The sequence below is a fragment of the Leucopleurus acutus genome (assembly GCF_964270905.1).
Source record: "Leucopleurus acutus genome assembly, chromosome: 1".
Taxonomy (NCBI): Eukaryota; Metazoa; Chordata; class Mammalia; order Artiodactyla; family Delphinidae; genus Leucopleurus; species Leucopleurus acutus.
Genome location: NC_139142.1, coordinates 127,980,182 through 128,000,510, shown reverse-complemented (window position 1 = coordinate 128,000,510; position 20,329 = coordinate 127,980,182). Strand labels below are relative to the sequence as shown.

The 20,329-nt window shown below is 36.1% G+C and overlaps 1 protein-coding gene across 1 annotated transcript in view; it reads left to right on the top strand.

The window, feature by feature from the left end:
- Positions 1–20,329, top strand: part of ADAM10 (ADAM metallopeptidase domain 10) — a 111,480-nt gene that overhangs the window by 33,690 nt on the left and 57,461 nt on the right. The window contains exons 3-4 of the mRNA XM_082855327.1: positions 6,945–7,063; positions 9,023–9,181. Of these exons, the coding sequence (XP_082711453.1) occupies positions 6,945–7,063; positions 9,023–9,181 (278 nt within the window). The remainder of the gene's footprint in view (positions 1–6,944; positions 7,064–9,022; positions 9,182–20,329) is intronic.

The window sequence follows — 20,329 nt, the reverse complement described above, 5'->3', positions numbered from 1 at the left end:
AACCTGTGTCCCCTGCATTGGCAGGCAGATTCTTAACCACTGCGCCACTAGGGAAGTCCCTGCTTCTCCTTACACAGGATAAATTTACTTATTTTTGCTTGAGTTTTAGTTTCACTTTTATCTTCTTTGGGAGCTCTTGAGGAATCTCGTATGTGTATTTTTGCTTATTTGAGGTAATCTATCTACCTCAGGGCCATCAGTAAAGCCTGGAACTGTGTTTTTCAAACTGTAGAACCCTAGAATTTCTTTGGAGGTTGCCTCAGGTTCTTCCCAATGGGCCGCAGGTGGGCTGACTCTGCCCTTTCCCCTTCTACCAACCTGTTCTATTTTATCCTTTTTTTTTTGGAGGAGGTGGATAGTGGCTTCTTTAAGATAATTTGAAAAAGGACTTTGCTGTTTCAAAAAGTATACTACTGGAAGTAAACTAGATATTTGACTCATAGTAATATTTGCTGTTAATACTGGCAACTTGTCTTACAAAAATAGTTTGAATGGAGAGTCTGTCAAGCATCTTTATTAAGAAGAAGGTGAATGTTACAAGGAAAAGAATACCTAGAAATGTCAGGGATGGCTATTAAGTACTGTTTTATTTCTAGGAATCACTACCCAGGTCTACCATAAACCTGTTCCATTTAGACTCAGTAGACCCGTCTGGGACTGCTGGATTACAGACATACTTGGAAGCAAGGTTTTTGCTCTCAGGTTTCTTCCCCCTGTTACCAAGGTACTTGATTAGTCGAGGCTTTTTGTCCTAATATGACTTCAGTTCAAGGGATGCACCTTTAACTATTGCTGTTTTCTTCTGAGAGTCAGGGCCATATTATCTTTAGCCTAAATAGCTATCATATGGGAAAAGGCAACTTCTTTTCAGTTTATATTCTTACTGTTCTAATATATAGAATGGTACTTCTTTAATATAGAAGTATATGATCAACCAAAAACTTAAAGAATCATATCCTAGCATAATTTATTTGTTGTTCTGTACCACAGGTGGTTCTGGTACCTCTGTTTGTTTGTTTAGTTTAGATTTAGAGTGCTTTTCTCAAGCCTTAGAGGGGAAAACCAACTATTATTACCACATGGTACAACTGCATTTTCAAAGCACTGAGGCCAGAGATTTGGAATCTGTTTCCTGTATTTTTTCAAATTGCTGTCATTTGTTAGTTGATTTTGCCCTCCTATAATTTTACTCTATTCTTTATAACTTTACTATATGCCACTAAGGAAAGAATTATAATAGAACTACTATAATCAAGATGAGAGACAAAATACTATTGATTCATAGAATCAACATAGTGATTAAATCTAACAGTAGGAAAATATTCCCAGTGCGAATGATGTTCCTTATACAGAGCATCTTCCTCCTCAGAGGAAATCTAAAGTTTACTTTAGACAGTATACTATATTATATGTATTATGACAGTATATTATGACAGTATATCTATTATGACAGTATACTATATTATAACAATAAAAAAAAAGAGGGCTTCCCTGGTGGTGCAGTGGTTGAGAATCTGCCTGCCAATGCAGGGCCACAGGTTCGAGCCCTGGTCTGGGAAGATCCCACATGCCACGGAGCAACTGGGCCCGTGAGCCACAACTACTGAGCCTGCGCATCTGGAGCCTGTGCTCCGCAACAAGAGAGGCTGTGATAGTGAGAGGCCCACGCACCGCGATGAAGAGTGGCCCCTGCTTGCCACAACTAGAGAACGCCCTTGCACAGAAACGAAGACCCAACACAGACCAAAAAAAAAAAAAAAAAAAAAAAAAAAAATATATATATATATATATATATACATATAAAAAAAGAGAACTAAACTTACTGAAAGAAATATAGTAAAACGGGATTAATAATCAAAGGGAACTTCTTATGGTGGTGTTGTAAAGTAGAATTTTCAGTGAAATTCAAATAAGGTTATATTTTCACTTCTGTATCTTACTTGCATTTGTTCAAATTTTAAAAGGTGACTTGGTGAAGACTGATAATATTACATACATTAAGACTGCTACAACACTCAGCATATATTAGCTTGACTGCTTCCGGCACATGCTTGAGAGGCATTCGTGGTATGATTGAAAGCAAGATGCAGCAACCAAATACTAGAGTTCTAGTCCTAATTCTAGTCTTGTGACCTGAGTCATGCCCTTTGATAAAAATATTCATCGTGCTTCCTTAGCAATGTTACTGTGAGGACGGGATGCAGTAATATGTGTGAAAGTGCTCTGAAAACTGTAAACCTATATAAATTTAAGAAGAATGTTATAATCTCATCATTATCATCACAATACTACTATCTCAACCAGTTCTCTAGGGGCTTTTACCGCTAGGAAGGGTATCTCTCCTGCACAATTTTATTTTATACCCTAGTTTTTGGGAATACAATGATTTTTAAAAAAAATGTTGATTTATTTATTTATTTGGTTGTGCTGGGTCTTAGTTGCGGCTCGTGGGCTCCTTAGTTGCAGCTCACCAGCTCCTTAATTGGTGCACGTGGGCTCCTTTAGTTGCAGCAGGTGGACTCCTTAGTTGCGGCATGCAGGCTTCTTAGTTGTGGCATGTGAACTCTTAGTTGTGGCATGCATGTGGGATGTAGTTCCCTGACCAGGGATCAAACCTGGCCCCCTGCAATGGGAGTGTGGGGTCTTAACCACTGTGCCACCAGGTAAGTCCCAGTACAATGATTTTTAAACATTTATTTATTTTTATAGTGGAAAAATAACATGTAACTTACTATTTTAATCATTTTTAAGTGTACAATTCAGTGGCATTAGGTACATTCAAAGTGTTGTCTAACTATCACCATGATTCATTTTTAGAGCTTTTTGATTATACCAAACAGAAACAATAACTTCCAATTCTGCCCTCCTACCAGCCCTTGGTAACCTGTGTTCTACCTTCTATCTCTAGGAATTTGCCTATTCTATGTCCTGCATAACTAGAGTCATATAATATGTGGCCTTTTGCGTCTGGCTCCTTTCACTTAGCATAATGTTTCTAATGTTCATCTGTGTTGTAGTGTATCCGAATTTCATTCCTTTTTAAGGCTGAATAATCCATTGTATGTGTATACCACTCATATGTACATCTTTTTTTTTTTGGCCGCACTATTCAGCTTATGGGATCTTAGTTCCCTGACCGGGGATTGAACCTGGGCCCTTGGCCGTGAAAGCGCGGAGCCCTAACCACTGGACCACCAGGGAATTCCCCATACATACATCTTGAAATTCATATGTTGATGAATATTAGAATTTTTTCTGTCTTTTGGCTATTGTGAATAATGCTGCCACACACACTGGTGTACAAGTATCTGAGTCCCTGATTTCCATTCCTTTGGGTGTATACATAGAAGTAGAATTGCTGGATCATATGGTAATTCTGTTTAACTTTTTGAGGAACCACCAAACTGTTTTCCCAAAATACAGTGATTTTTATAAGGCAGTGTTCACTGTAGTTATTCTGACCTTTGGGCCAAAAGTTTAAGCAATTAAAGAATCAGGTTGGGACTTCCCTGGTTGTGCAGTGGTTAAGAGTCCTCCTGCCAGTGCAGGGGACATGGGTTCGAGCCCTGGTCTGGGAAGATCCCACATGCTGCGGAGCAAGTAAGCCCGTGTGCCACACTACTGAGCCTGTGCTCTAGAGCCCGCGAGCCACAACAACTGAGCCCGTGAGCCACAACTATTGAAGCCCGTGCGCCTAGAGCCCGTGCTCTGCAACAAGAGAAGCCACTGCAATGAGAAGCCCACGCACCACAACAAGGAGTAGCCGCCACTCACTGCAACTAGAGAAAGCCCACGCACAGCAACGAAGATCCAATGCAGCCAAAAAATAAATAAATAAAATAAAAAGAATCAGGTTATGTTTTCAGATGATTTTTTGTTCAAGGCTTGTTGAGAAATTGGGAAGGTAGGATGTGTTCATCAGCTAATTATTATTATTACTTTATAATGTGTTGTCTGACAGGACTATTGCAAAGAATTTGCAATTTATATAAATATTAAAATAGTGTAAAGATATGAACTGTCAAACAGATGGTAGTGGAATTAAAATTAGAGAACTGGAATCCAATGACTTAGTTAATGGAATAATATACCCAGCTTCTGATTATTCATTTGTAGTTGATCTGTTTCATGGATTGTGACAGAGTTTAATTCAGTCTGGCTTCTTCTACCATTTACCTGCCTTCCAGGCTCACCCTTGTTCCATTCCTTCTTTGTTTATATATGTTTCAGATGCACATTAATTTTGATATTAATAGAGCAGTGCATCTTGGGGGCATGATGTAAATTTGATTTTTTTGTTTTATTATCTATGTTGCTTCTTGACTGTGCATAATTGAAAACTGATTTTATATGTGGTTTCAATCCAATTTAAATCAATAGTGAGAATAATGTTTTGTATATATGAGATGATTTTCTTATGAAATCAATATCAAGATTAGAAGGGGCCTACTTCAAGTGTTCTTAAATTCTCTCTGTTACAACATCCCTCTAGGATTGCTATCTGCATAGACACATAAAGTGATATAAAACTATTGTTTTGAGTAAGGATTGCAGCATACATTGTTCTCATATTGAACTTAAATGTCCTTTCTGAAGCCTTTACCATTTTGGGGGAGGGAGATATAGAGTACTAATGCTGCTGCTTATAATGGATTTAAGGTAAAACAGTTTTGCTGAATAATAAATCCTGAATGACAAACATATTAAGCCCTTGGATTTTTACTGTTTAGTCTGTTTAACAAAGATGCTCTTTTAGAGGTGGTATTTATATAGTAAATTAAAAGTGTATATAATGATAAATTAATGATTTTCCAAAATGTGATCCTTTAAAAAATAATGTGTGTATTTATACTCACCTTTCAAGAATTTCATGTCTGTTAGTTGGTTAAAAGGAATTTTATGAAAAGGATATACAATAAGAATTCAGGAAAGATTCCTGTTTGTTTAGGATTGTCTTTTTTTGACTTTTTGGAGTTCCCATTTAGAAGATGTGTTTGGCTTTGTTGATTACTTGCTGCAGTAGATTGGAACGTTAAGGTTCTAAGGATGTCTTTCCTAGCCTACAGTCCTTGCCACAGTAGTTGGGAAGCCCTAGGAGTTTTTTGGTGAGAGGTTTAGGCAAGTGGAAATGAATGCAGCTGCAGAATAAAAGGTTGCCAATACAGGAAATTAAGGGAAAAAGATAAAATAGTGTTCAGAAAGGGTGACACTCTATGAAGGTAATGGTTATTATACCCAACTGTTGACCCCTATTCACTTGAAAAATGATTTGATTTTTTTCTTTAAAATCAACATTATTGAAGTATAATTTACATAAAATATATTCATTTCAAGTGTATAGTTTAAGTTTTGACAAATGTATACACTTGTGAACCACCATTCAAATCAAGGTGTAGAACATTTCCATCAGAGCAAAAAATTCCTTCATTCCCTTTTGCTCTTAGTCTCTCCATCCCAGGCAGCTACTAATCTGCTTTCTGTCTCTAGAGATAGATTTTGCCTATTCTAGAATTACATATATATGGAATTATATATACTGTGTGCATTCTTTTGTGTTTTATAAAAGTACCTATTTTTGGTAGTTTGATGATTTTATTGCTGAATAGTTTGCTACTACTGTATGAATAAGCCACAACCTTTTTCTCTCTTTACTTGCTGATAGACATTTAGGTTATTTCCAGGTTTTGGCTATTATGAATAAAGCTGCTTTGGACATTTGTGTCCAATTGTTTGTGTGGACATATATTTTATATTTTCATTTCTCTTGGTATAGAATTGTGGGTCATAGGGTTTTTGTATGTTTACCTTTATAAGAAACAGCCAGTTTTCCAAAGTGATTATACCATTTTTTACCTCCGCCAGCAATGTGTCAGAGTTCAAATTATTCCACATCCTACTAACATTTGGGGGTTGGCTAATTAAAGACTTTGGTTCATATTCACTGAGTAGAAGTTGTGTTATATGCAGACATTTATGGCAGTTATAAAGGAGACTTGATACAGTTTTTAAAGTTAGGTAGTGATAGCTACTTTACTACCCTTTACATCTCCTTTGTGCCAGGTACTGTGTTAATGACTTTACATACGTTATAATCTCTAATCCTTAAAATTGTTCCAGAAAATAGAATGTGTTATCTTCATTTAATGGACAGGAATCCTGGGCTAGCAAGGATTTACTAGGCTTAAGATTTTGATTCTGAGTTTGATTCTAAAACCCTAGATTTCTTTATTTAATTTTATTTCAGTATTTTGGTCTTTCCTTTTCCTTTATAGAGGACAGTTAGAATGAGTATAATTTCAGCTAATATCATGGTCCTTTGGGTTTGGGATCTCCAAATTGAACTGAGAAAGGTCTAAAAAGAATTAGAAGAAGATGCCCCAGGGAAAAATAAAGGAGTTGTAAAGTTTTCTGTGTATGTGTGTCTGTCTTTCTGTATGTGTGTGTCTGTGTGTGAAAGAAAGAGCATGCATACTTGCTTGTCTGAAAAGAGATGTTAAGTATCTAATTAGATGGCACTTCCTTATGTATTCTCTTATCTGAGTTGTGAATTATAGGGGAAAATGGAAAAGCTGTGGAATTACTAGAGAGGGGAGACAAGTAGTGGTGAATTAACAGTAATTGGGTCAAGAAGCTTGCTTTTATCTTCAAGTAACTTAGTTGCTGTTGGAATGATCTTGTTTCACCATGTGAGAATCAGTCTGTAGGCATTTATTTTTTTAATATATCCCTAGATGATTACTGTTTAATTGTATGTGAGTTGTATCACAGTGTTAGCTTGAATTTCAGAGCAGAATTTTTATAAGAAAATCTTAGCCAGTTATTTCCCAAATAGACAAATTGTGTGAAACAATCCACATTTTGCAGCTTTTTTTTAATTTAAAAAATCATTGTTTAAATTTGGATCCTTTTAATTTCATTTATTTCCTTTCCTACCCTGTTTGCAGACATTTCAACCTACGAATGAAGAGGGACACTTCCCTTTTTAGTGATGAATTTAGGGTGGAAACATCAAATACGGTACTTGATTATGATACCTCTCATATTTACACTGGACATATTTATGGTGAGTTGAACCTTAAAAGAATCGTGTTTAATTTTTTTCTATACAAGGAAATATATGCATTTTGAAGTATAGGCAAATATTTCAGAAAGATGGGATAAATCCTGGGGAGATTTGAGTGTATTGTGAAGAGCAATGGGCTTTGAAGAATGAAGTAATTCTTCGATCAACCTTTACATATATGTTTAGTATTGAATTATGCAGCGTCTGACTTCTGAAAGGTATGAAGTTTTGACTCTCATTACCTCCAAACTGTTAGGTTTTTAAAAAAATTTTAATGATTTATATAATTTTCTGATCTTCCAAGCAAGGAATTAACAGTAACTTAACTATGTTTTATAACGAACTGTAAAGATTATCTTAATAGCCAAAAATAATGTGACAAAGTCATTCATAGGAAAATCCTCCCAGGGCCTTCCTTCCTCTGGATCTATTTGCTTTTTGTTCACAATTCTAATGAATTTCTCTTACTACACAAGATTTAAAAAGGTATCAGGGAGATGGGGGGCACACTTATTAGCCCAATAGAAAATTACATCTGTCAGCTTAGTAATGTAGGGAGAACAGAACAATTGATAGAAGTCGTAAAAAAGTTAAAAAAGCAGAGTCTTCTGTAGGTATTAGGGGCAAAATATCATTGAGTTATAACTGTACGTTAATAAATACTCAAGATGATCCTATTTATTAAGAGTTATTAAAGTTAACTGAAAGTTAAATTTTATTTCTACATATTAGAGAGATTTCCATTCAAAATCCTGACTTGAAAAATTAAATGCTTTGAGAAAGGTTTCTTATTTTTTTTTATGATGATCGGTAAATGAGACATTTCCGTACTTAAAATTTCTTATTTGTAGATCAAGCATAGTTAAACAATTAAAAGTTTTTTTGTATTCTTATAATTCTTTAATGGAAAAGGAAAGTGTTTTTCCATAGGTCGAGATTTCTAATGTTAGATTATAGTTTTCTGTTATTTTCTTGATCATTTATCTTGCTGGGCAAGTAACTTAGTAGTCTCCCAGCACCCGCCCCCCCCCCTTTTTTTTTGGTAGGTGATAGTCAAAAAGCGTACAAGACTAAATGAGTTTGCAGGTAAACATCATATCATTTAAAATACAAATGTCTTGGACTCAGCTTCAGTCTATGATTAACTTAAAGTCAACTAATTACTGTTAATCTACAACTTAGAAATTGCAGAAAGCCTGATTTTTGTTTTAATGAGAAATTTTTGAATGGCAAATTTAACTTTTAAAGCCCTCACCTAACTACCCACCTCTTCTTATCATTTGATGTTTGGTACTCAGCTTTTCTTTATGACTGTATTAAAAAACAAAACTACCTTTTTTCTTATAATTTTCTTTCCCTAAAGAAGTATAATTGATGGGATACTATCATGAACCTTTTTCCAATATCTCAGAAAGAATTATTGGCATATTTTGTTCAAATTGCTTCTGAAATATTTAATACTGTCTTATTTTTAAAATGTATTTATAAAACCTACTAGTGGTAAGGAAGCTAAAAGGTTCGTGCAGAATATATTAGGTGGGAAAGGAACTTTTTTTCTTATGGCAATTAGAGTAGAATTTCAAAAGATACTTTAGTATCTTTATTTTGAAAGTGTATATTTTATCAGTGTATCTGCTTGCCTCTAAGTTTATTTAAGTCATTTTTTTGAATGACTATTGCATGCATGCCAGGCACTGTGCTAGGTTCTGGGAATTTGATTGTCAGCAAGACAGATGTTCCATTTTTCATTGTTGTTACTATATATATACTGTATATATTTTAACTAAGTTCCAGTTGTTGTTCACATTCAGGTTGATACGTTTCATGTGAAAATTAATTTCCCCGGTAAATTTGTATTTAGTTTTTTTCTCAATACATAAGAATGGCTTTATAAAGGAGAATGAATTTAACATTCATGTGCAAATCAAATTTTTAAGAGTTTGTGGCTTTCATTAATAGGTGAAGAAGGAAGTTTTAGCCATGGGTCTGTTGTTGATGGAAGATTTGAAGGATTCATTCAGACTCGTGGTGGCACATTTTATGTTGAGCCAGCAGAGAGATATATTAAAGACCGCACTCTGCCATTTCACTCTGTCATTTATCATGAAGATGATATTAGTAAGTACTTAAATTTTGCAAAGAGTATATAAATAGTTAAAACTATGTGGAGACAAATGAAACCTGAGCTGTTTCCTTTCCTAAGCTGTTAATCAGGCTAGAAAATAGTTTCACAACTAAAATCTCAATTAAAGAATGGATCTATATCGTTGAGACAATATCATTGTCACTCTGTGCTGGTACTACTTTGTTGATATGCTACAACCAATTCTATTTGAACTATGAGTCAACCAACTCCGATTGAACTGGAAATTCTGTATTGTGGTATCATCCAGTCATTTAATGCTGTAACACCTTTGTGTGTGTGGCCTACTGAAGCATCATCTTCTTATGTAAATTTCAGTGTGGATATTTGCATAGTATTTAAAGAATATTTTAGATATTTTTGTAATTTCTAAGCCTTTTGAGTATTTCTTTTTGGAATCTTGAAATGACTTCCGCTTGGTAAGACTTCAGATTTATCTTTATGGATTTTGTTCTCGACCGTGGTCTTTGTATGATGGTAATTTGTTGGCAGAGTTCTTTTTCTGTGTTTTAAGAATAGAAAATGTATTTAGACTTCCCCTTTTCATTCTACCATTGTCTGTATATCCATAGTCATTTAATCACGAGAATGCTGTAATGAAATGACCCAGAAATGCATTCCTCTAATTCACAGGCCTCTTGAATACTCATATTTTATTTTTGACTGTAGTAAGAGTAGTCTATCAATTTTTGCCTATTTTCCTTATTTGGCAGCTTCCAGGCTTCATTTTCCTTTCTACATATAGAAATTTGTTGTCAGTAATTTCGTTCTCACCCCTGGTAATGTACTGGAAAGTGTTAACCATGTCGACTTCTTGCTTTATCAGCTCTGACCGTTTCTGTATTTAAGTCTGTCCAACTTGCTTGTCATCTCTAATGCTCGATTACTATAGAAAATAGCATAATTATTCTAGATAGAATACATTTATGATTTTGGCTATTTGTTAAATCATAAATTCGTTAATGCTACTTGTGCACATTTTTGCTCATCCCTATTTGATTCCTTTTCCAATTTCCCCTCCTGGTATTTTAGACTCTCCTCAAGCTCCAAGCTACAGTCTTCCTTCACAAGCTAGAGTATGAATTCCTTTCTTTCTGCCAGTAGAATTATCATCTACTTCATTTGTATGTTACTTTGTAATTTTCTGAGTAATTTAATCATTTTGCAGGTTTACCTCCTCTATCAGGGTGTGTAAGTTCTCCAACTGCAGTTTCTGTTTCTTTTGCTCCTTTAACATTTCAGATATCATTTATCTCTGCAGCAGTTTCTTCACTGATACTTAATAAAGTCCTGCAACATTTTCCCTGTAATGTTTTCTCAAAATCAAGCAAGACCTTTGGGAAAGAAAGGAGAGGAAGAAATGATTGACAGATTTTGAACTGATGATTTCCTTCCCATGATATTGTAATCAAACATTTTCCGGGCTTCCCTGGTGGCGCAGTGGTTGAGAGTCCGCCTGCCGATGCAGGGGACACGGGTTCGTGCCCCGGTCCGGGAAGATCCCACATGCTGTGGAGTGGCTGGGCCCGTGAGCCATGGCCGCTGAGCCTGCACGTCCGGAGCCTGTGCTCCGCAACGGGAGAGGCCACAACAGTGAGAGGCCCGCGTACCGCAAAAAAAAAAAAACAGAAAAAAAAACATTTTCCTTCACTTTGTATGTCTTATAAGTATCTTCAACTGTGTTTATTCTGCCTTTTATGATTTCTGTTGTTTTGTCTTCTCTCTCGTTTCCTTTCTTCTCTTATCTACTTGTATGTAGTTTAAGAATGTTCTGCTCTTTTTTCATACTTCTGTTTCTTCCTCATCATATAATTGCATTTCTTTCACTTTGCATCTTATAGTAATTTTCAAAAATCTCCCTTTATTTCAGCCTTTTCTTTTTCCCCAAAGGTGATGAGTTAGCTTGCAGAATCAGTGACATTGGATGCAACTTAGTTTTCTGTTCCTTTTGGCATTTAACTTTACCATTGATTTCAGTGCTTAACTCTTACTTGTCTTGGTAAACATATATTCATGGTAAGGAGATCGTTTCACATTCTGCTTGTTATTACATGCCAGTAGTGGTATTAGAGCCTAAAAACAGCAATGTTTAGAGTGATTTTGTTTGTAACTTCTTCTGGTAAATGGAAATGTAATGATATGAGGATAAGAGTATGGGAAGCAATTGCCTTAAACAGAATTTTTAGTGCTTGCAGATTCAGACAATTACTTTTGAAAAACTGTCTGAAAATCTGTCAAGTTAACTACAAAAGGAAAGCACCCATGTATTAACCATTTAGTTTTTAAATAGTTGCTCTAGTCTAGATTCTAGACCAAGGGTTGGCAAACTTTTTCTGTAAAGGTCCAGATAGTAAATAATTTGTCTTTGTGGGCCATATTTGCTCTGTTGCAGCTGAATTCTGCCACTGTAGTATGAAAACAGCAATAGGAAATATGTAAATGAACGAGCATGGCTATGTTCCAATAAAACTTACTGACACTTAAATTTGAATTTCATGTAATCTTAACATGACACAAAATATTATTCTTTTAATTTTTTCCCACAATTTGAAAATGTAAAAACCGTCTTTAGCTTTCATGCCAAACAAAAGGACTCATATCTAGCAGGCTGTTGTTTGCCTACCGCTCTTCTAGAGGATGGCTAGATAAATTTACTTTTCTTAAATTGAAATATAGTTGACACACAATATTATGTTAGCTTCAGGTGTGCAACATAGTGACTTGACATTTAAATACATTATGAAATGATCACCACGATAAGTCTGATAACATCTGTCACCATACAAAATTATTACAGAATTATTGACTGTATTCCTTATGCTGTACGTTACCTCCCCACGACTTACTTATTTTATAATTGGAAGTTTGTGCCTTTTAATCTCCTTGACCTATTTCGCCCAGTGTCCTCCTACTCCCCTTCCCTTTGGCAACCACTGGTTTGTTCTCTGTATCTATGCCTCGGTTTCTGTTTTGTTTTGTTTTCTTTTTTTTTTAAGATTCCATATGTAAGTGAAACCACATGGTATTTGTCTAGATTAAATTTATTTATTTATTTATTTTGCGGTACGTGGGCCTCTCACTGTTGTGGCCTCTCCCGTTGTGGAGCACAGGCTCCGGACGCGCAGGCTCAGTGGCCATGGCTCACGGGCCCAGCCGCTCCGTGGCATGTGGGATCCTCGGACCGGGGCACGAACCCGTGTCCCCTGCATCGGCAGGCGGACTCTCAACCACTGTGCCACCAGGGAAGCCCTAAATTTACTTTCAATTGGCCCTTTAACCTCTCTGTGTAGAATACCTAAGGTTCTAATAGGATTAGTGGTAGTACAAGTAGTTATTTCTCTCTGATGTATAACCAGCAACATACAAAGTTCTTTGCTTACATTATTTTGTTTAATCTTCACAATAACCCTGTGAGGTATATAGGCACACATATTATCCCCACTTTATAGATGAGGAAACTAAGCCTTAGAAAACTTAGGTCACTTGATTGTGGATCTCGTGTTCTTAACCATGTGTCTTCTGCTTCACTCCTGGAAAAAAGCTGTAAATTCTCACTGCCATTATTCCAAGGATTTCTGGGTCTTTTCTGAGATCTGTAAGCCTCCCTGAAATCACACATTTGCATCTATTGCTGTTTAGAGCCAAATTCTTTCCCTAACATATCTAGCAATGGATGCTTTATTTCACAGCTAATTAAAAGACAGAGGATGTCCCTTTATTATTTAATAATAATATTATTATTATTTTCATATAATTTGCTTAAGTGCCAATAATTTATTTTTACAGCTAAAGTACTGCATGGCTGTTTAGATCATTGTGTATATGCTTGAGTGAATTTGGTGTCCCTGTATTTGTTATTTTCAACGGAAGCAAATGACAGGGGAGGCACGCCAACTTTGGATAGGAATCCTGATGAGAGTTTGGCTACCCTCATCTTAATACTGTTTTTGCAACTCTAGGCATGAATATATGAAACCACCATGGAAAATGATACTGATATTCTGGAGAACCTTAGGGAATGGCTTCTGGTGCTGTACCAGAGCATAGAGACAGTTTTCAGTGAAAATATTTAATAACTTCTAGATGCTTTGATATCCATTTAGATGTGAAGGTGATAACTACATGTAGTTATCAGCTTAAAATTCATACTTGTTCAATCTATACTTAGGTGGTAAAAAACACTCTCTTCTAGGACATAGAAGTGTGAACAATTATGACAGGGTAAGAATACCATTTAGTCCTCTGCCTCTTGGCCCAGTTTATTTTAAGAAACTGGGAAAAACATTGTCCCATAAACTATACTGCTAGTCTTAGTAATATGAATAGCTTTTAGGAATGACTGACTGTATGATTGCTTGGAATCATTAATTGTAAATAGTGGACCTTTGCACCTTTTGTATACTACCTTTCTGAGAGGCAAAGTTCTAAGCAATTTTCCCATGCTGTACTTATAAAGAAATATTTTGTTTCTGAACTAAAAGATATTTTAAGTAAATACATGAAGCCGTAGAGTAAGAGTGTTTAGGTTTATTCTTTCACTTCAGATTATTTATTTTCCTTTGGGTGGTATAGGAAAGCCCAAAGAGCTTGAATTTCCCTGTGCCTCATAGTATTGTATCAACAGTAGGTTACTCTTACTTTCAGCCTGTGTGCTAGCTGTAACTGTACTTATCGCTTCTTTCTCTTGTGCTTCAGTGGGAAGACCCCTTATTTCTTGCTCTGAAAAATTGAGACTGTTAAATTTTACTTAACCATTTCAAGGTGAAGGCCTCCTTCTGGTAGAAGCCTCTTCGTTTGTGAAACTTCAGGATATTGCTTTTAATAAACCTTAAAAAAAATCAGTTTCATATTGTGTTTTTGAAGTTGTGGATGTAACTGAGTTTTGTCATAGTCACTAAGATTTTCAACACCTTTTGTGTCACTGTTAGTGGAAAGGAGGGACAAAGGATAGAAGGAAAAGAGGAAAGGAAGAATTGAATTGGAAAGTATTGATAATGGCTAGCATTGTTCAAATCTGACATTGTTAGATTGTCACATTTTTCTTCCAGGGGTACCAGGAAATTCTGAGGATTATCGTGGAAAGTTTCTATATGTGCTTAAGGTCCAGTCTGAGCTTGGAAATGTGCTTATGTGTATGGAGTTGTGACAAACTGTGGTAGACACTCGGAAAGATTAAGGAATGGAGTGTTCTGATTGATAATTCAGTAGCAGAATCGCTTAAGACTATGATAGGAAGTGCCCATGACTTCAGAACTCCTATAGGATATACAAGTTTATTGGTTAATTTCTATACTGTATGTTTTAATTCACGTTTAATTAACATTTAATTCACATTTAATTCATGTTCAATTAACATCAATTCAGTAGCATTGATGTTAAATACTTAATTTTCTTAAGCAAAGTAACAGTATTTAAAAGAAATATAAGAATTTAGTGGCATTGTTGACTCTGTTTTTGCTTTTTTTTTTCTGAGTTAATCTCTAGGGAAATATAATTTCTCCAAATAGTTCACAGGCACAAATGAAGAAAAGTTGAGAAGCCTGTGAGAAGTGGTAGCTACTTGAAAAATATTTAATTAGAAATGTGAGATATTTAATTGGGAAAACATTTAAAAAAACAGATTAAAAAGAGACAGTGAGGGGTTTAATTCTTTTTGCAGAATTTGGAGAAAATATGCCCAGCCCTTTCATATTATTCAATCAAAGTTTATTTTGTTTTATTTATGTAAATAAGACTCAAGTTACGAACACTTTAGATCAAGACGTTTTCTGATTGGTTACCATATGTATCGGGTTGGCCAAAAAATTCATTCAGGTTTTTCCGTAAGATGTTACGGAAAACCCTGAATGAATTTTTTGGCCAACCCAATATATATTTTTGTATATATTTATTTAAAAAACATAAATAGAAAATATTTTGGCTGCATAATGATCATTTCAGAAACATAAGATTATTTAAAAATAACAAAGCTCTTATATTGTAAAACAGCTTTAAAACTCATCCTAGAAAGTAAAATTATATTTGGAAATTTTGTTCTTTTTTTCCGAGAAATATCACCTCATGATTGTGTTTTGCAGTGTTTGAGATGTTTTTACAAACAGATTGAATAAGAAAATTAATTCATTGTTCATCTGAATATTGCATTAAAGATGCAGTTTTTAATAAGTTGTCATTATACTGTCAAGTCATATGTTTTGAGAGTTTGGAAAAAGTTTATAGACGTTTGATGTGGTAGTAAGAAGAATGAATTTGAAAGTTTTAAATTAAGACTTCACAAGCATATGCATTTAAAAAATAGGGATTTTCTTTTGGGGGGCATTGTTTCTTCATCATACCTCATCAGCAAACTGTTCATGGAAAATAGAGTTTTCTGGAATAGACCAGAAGATTGATGTAGTTCTGAATTCAACGGAATTCTGTAACTTTATTACGATTGCAAAAGGGACTAGAGTTAGTTCTAAGTTTGAAGATGATGGAAACTGAAGCCTAAAGAGTCTTAAGCAACTTGGGCAAGGTATTTTCATGGCAAGGATCCATGTTTCCTGGCTTTTACTCCAGTTCTTTTTAGTTACATCGTAAGTTAGTAGAGACTTGTTTAAAGGTGGCTAAAGTCAAGGGACTTAATGATGGTAAAGACAATTATTGTGAAGATAAAAAAAAGATTAGGAGAAAGCTAAGGCTTTATTTTTGGTATCATTGTTGATTTTGCAGAAGTGTGGCTATCTTCCCTACTGAAAAATAGAGTAAATTTACATTTTAGGTTCAACTTTTATGAGTGATGAGTTACAGAAAAACTAGTAGAAGTAGCATTGAGTATATATGTGTGTATGTACTAGGGATAAGAGGCGCTAAAACTAGGTCTTTCACATCTCTTCTAGCACAATTCAATGCTTGATGTTTATGCTAACGACCTTGTGGGTGTGTCTGAGGACATTGGTCTAGGACTTGGGCCCTGTAAAGAGCTGCTTTACATTGTGATACAAGATTTATTATAAAAATGTTAAATTCTGTTCATGGTTTATAAATTTGGAGATTAGATAATCTCCGTAAGCAACCTTGTTATCTTATATTTATATTCATTAGACTAGGAATTCACTGATGTGGATTTTACTGCTTTCAGCAACTGTAGAGGCTTAGAATTGCTGGGGAAGGAAAAAATTGCCCTCTGCCCTTTTTAGGTTCTTCTAGCCGGTCTAAGAATTAAATTGACATGAGACAGATTAAAAGGAGAAAATCAAATTTAATTATGTATGTACGAGGTCTCCATCAGAAAAATGAGGCCCCAGTTAGGCAATTGAGGTTTATATGGCATTTGAGAGGAGAAGGGGCTAGGGGTTTGATACTTCAAGGGGGAGGAAAACAATTATAGGAAGATGGAAAAGCAAATGTTGGGTAAACAAATGTTTGCTCTGCCATGCAGGGACAAGGGGACACAGAGAGGACTTGGTCTCTGGGGCCTGCCAAGTTCCTCCTACCACACCTAGCCCATTTTCTTTGTAGATCTCTCTGTTGATAGTGCTGTTCCTGAACCAGGCCCTTTATCTAAATTCTTCTAGGCAGTTAAAGGGCAGGTAAAAAGAAAGACTTCCTGAGTCTTCTGTTTCTTAAAAATAATCAGTCTAAAATAATCCTTATGCCAGAGAGAGACATGGGGTGGCAAATTTTGTTCCCCTGCAGAATCATGGACTTAAAGGCAACCTTGTAGGGGACTTTCCTGGTGGTCTAGTGGTTAAGACTCTGCGCTACCAATGCAGGGGGTGTGGGTTTGATCCCTGGTCAGGGAACTAAGATCCCACATGCTGCTTGGCACAGCCAAAAAATGAAAAAAAATTTAAAAAAAGGTGACCTTGTAGATCAACTAGTTAAAACTGTTGCAGAGTTTAATTCATTTGCTTAAGATCACACAAGTTAGTGGGAGACATGGTAAGGAAAAAGCACAAGAGGTAATGTGTCAGAGCTGAGGCATGGCATTTGTATGAGAAAATAGTTTGAAGGGAAATCAGGATGAAGTTTGAGAATAGCTTTGTGAGCTTATGCAGGTAAGTAACTTTACCTTTTCTGAGTGTCATTTTCTTCATGTTATAAAGTGAGTATGTAGATCATTAATACTTCTTATTTCTTCTAAAATTTGATGATTCCAAACTACTTTTCCTCTAAAGCTGGAAATATTTTTGGTTTTTCTGATTATCAAATGACTATATAAAATAGATATTTTTGCTTGTGAATTAAGTAGAAGATGAAGTGTATCCACCACCGTTAGCATTTTGGTGAATTAGCCCTTTAGGTCTTATCATTTTTTTTTCTTAATAAATTTATTTTATTTATCATTTGCGTGTCTAATCTGTACAAGACACTTTCAGATACATTGGATACAGTGATGAACAGGGCAAAGTTTCTGTCCTAACGCACTTTACAGTCTCCTGATCAGAATAATAGAGCAACATTTCTCCTATTGACCTGATACCCGTGATCCCCTTGGCCCCCAACACTAACCTTTCTTAAAAAACAAGGGTGGGAAGGGACATGCCTGGACCAGCTCTGAGTTTCTGTTTCCTGTGAGAGCAGGGTTGTGAGTGCATGTTGAAAAGGGGACCATCTTTAGCTTACTGTCCTTCATACTATGCCCTTCTCTCCCTGCTCTCCCCACCCTCCCCAAACAGAGACTGGTTGTGGGGAATGGGGGAAGGGGCACTAGGGAGAAAGGGACCTCTGTCCACTGCAATTGGAAGGGGGAAGGGTATTTGGGGGCTGCTTGACCCATCCGTCCATTCCTCCACACCCATCATCTCTCCTTAAAAAAAACAAAAAGTCTGCTCGTCTTTTTACTGTCTCAATGAATCCTTGTGGATTTTTGGCAACTTTGGGAGTCAGTGGCATTTTCATGGGCAAGGACCCAACCTACCTACCCTTCAGATACCTAGCAAATCAACTTTTGGTACAGTATCTGTCTGTGGAACCACTGTCTTTTAAATTCAATGAATATCATAAAAGTTGGGTCATTTGATTGAATTTAGTGAGTCATAGTGTCATTGGAGGAATTACACCAGGTTTTGATGGTTAGAGAGTTATCTCATAGCTAAAGCTTTGGACTCTGCAGTCAAATTCCTAACCTGGCAGTCACGTTGAGGGAGGGATGGCTTGCTGGGAGTAGTGAGGAGATAAAGTCTAGTCTAGTTAGTCTGTAGTGAGAAGTGGGTGTTTTACACATCTGTTGGGCAGATGATCTGTACTGTAAATATTCCCCCTTCCTGGAGTGGATGATTGAGAGTTAACTAGAGCTATTTCCTGCTTGAGGTGGTATCACAGTATATGTATTATTTATATCTGTGCTTCCTACAACAAAACAGAAGCAAGAGGTTGGCATGCAGAGGAACTGGAAGAAAGGCCTTAGATTTAAAGCTGATCTTTGTTTTAAATAAGCTGAATATTCTACGCCAATGACTCATTCTTTGTGAAAGAATATGCTGTTTGGCCTTTTCAGGGGAACTACAGTTGCATCCTATGATTTAGCATCTCAATGAGGGCTTATTCATTAGTTGAACAAAGGCTTTTTCTAGAAATGGGGATTATATTGTCAGTAATTTTAGAGGGAAAATGTCATTGTCCATTTTCATAGTTAATGTGGTGACCAGGGAAAATAGGCTCTTTTAGAAGTTTTGAAAGTATATGGGAAACATTTTATACTCGATTCCTTTTTTTCTATTGGGAGAGTTTTGTGCTGACAGATTTTGAAGCATATATAAAATTTATGATATATAAGATACAATTTACAAAGAAACAAAACACTAGTTCTTTTAAATATTCTAATTCTTCATGTTTCTTTTTTTAAATAATTAATTAATTAAATTTTGGCTGTGTTGGGTCTTCGTTGCTGCACGAGGGCTTTCTCTAGTTGCGGCGAGCAGGGGCTACTCTTTGTTGTGGTGCGCGGGCTTCTCACTGCGGTGGCTTCTCTTGTTGTGGAGCACACGTTCTAGGCATGTGGGCTTCAGTAGTTGTGGCATGCAGGCTCAGTAGTTTTGGCACACGGGCTTAGTTGCCCCGCAGCATGTGGGATCTTCCCAGACCAGAGCTCGAACCCGTGTCCCCTGCATTGCCGGCAGATTCTTAACCACTGCTCCGCTAGGGAAGTCCTTTGATGTTTCTAATGTTTTAAATTAGAGTGTACTATATAGATCATAGTTTTATTTTTAAATTCCCCTACACATTTATAAATAACAAGAGAGTTTCAGTAGTTTGACAAAAAATTTTGAAGGTCATGGAGCAGTTGTAATTTTCCCCATTGATTATTAAGATCACTTTGCATACTTTCAGCTTGCATGGTCAGTTTTACTGCCTGTGATAATGTGGTAAAGTGGGGACTGCCTGTAGTTAAACATGAAATAGGATTGAGAAGGGACTCTGGAAATACATTATCATTGTCAGGTGGCATAAAGGAACTGCTTGAGGTTACAGATGATAATTTTTGAATGAGAATAGTTATAGTTACCAGTTGCCTCTCCAGCCCCATTCAACTGGAGTGGTATAGGTAGAGAGCTGAATTTAAACAGGTTTTGGTGGAGAGTTGGGAATGGGGTGGTGGCAAGGGAGTTTAAGGTAAATGCAGTGGAGTAAGTATAATAATAATTGACTATGGGATTTAAACTGAATAAGGAGAGAGAGAATATCCACTAGTGAACAGGGTGGTAGCATAGGTGGATTGAAGGGTTTCTGAGATGTCAAAGGATTGTTGGAGTCTAAAGGGAATGTTCTGAAAAGATGAGTGGTGGAAAGAAAGTAGGATGAGCAAGTTGAGATTAAGAAGGGGTTTCAGAAATTGAGGTAGGAGAAGACAGTTGGAGAAAAGGTAGGATGAGTGTATTGGAAGGATCATCCCCATGAATGTTGAAATCACTAAGAATTATGATGAGGTGGTATCAGAGAGAGTGACAGTGAGTTAGGAGCTATAAATAAGGTAATAGAGGGAAGTAGTGAATTGGAGGCAGCAAAAACTTATAGTAAACTGGAGTACTTGGTGGTGTAGTCTCATGACTATAAAAGCTGAGCCCTAATGAAAATAGTCTTGATGTTCCCAAGGCAGGAAGTGGTAGATAGCTCTGAGTGTTTAGGTAAGTGAGGGTCAA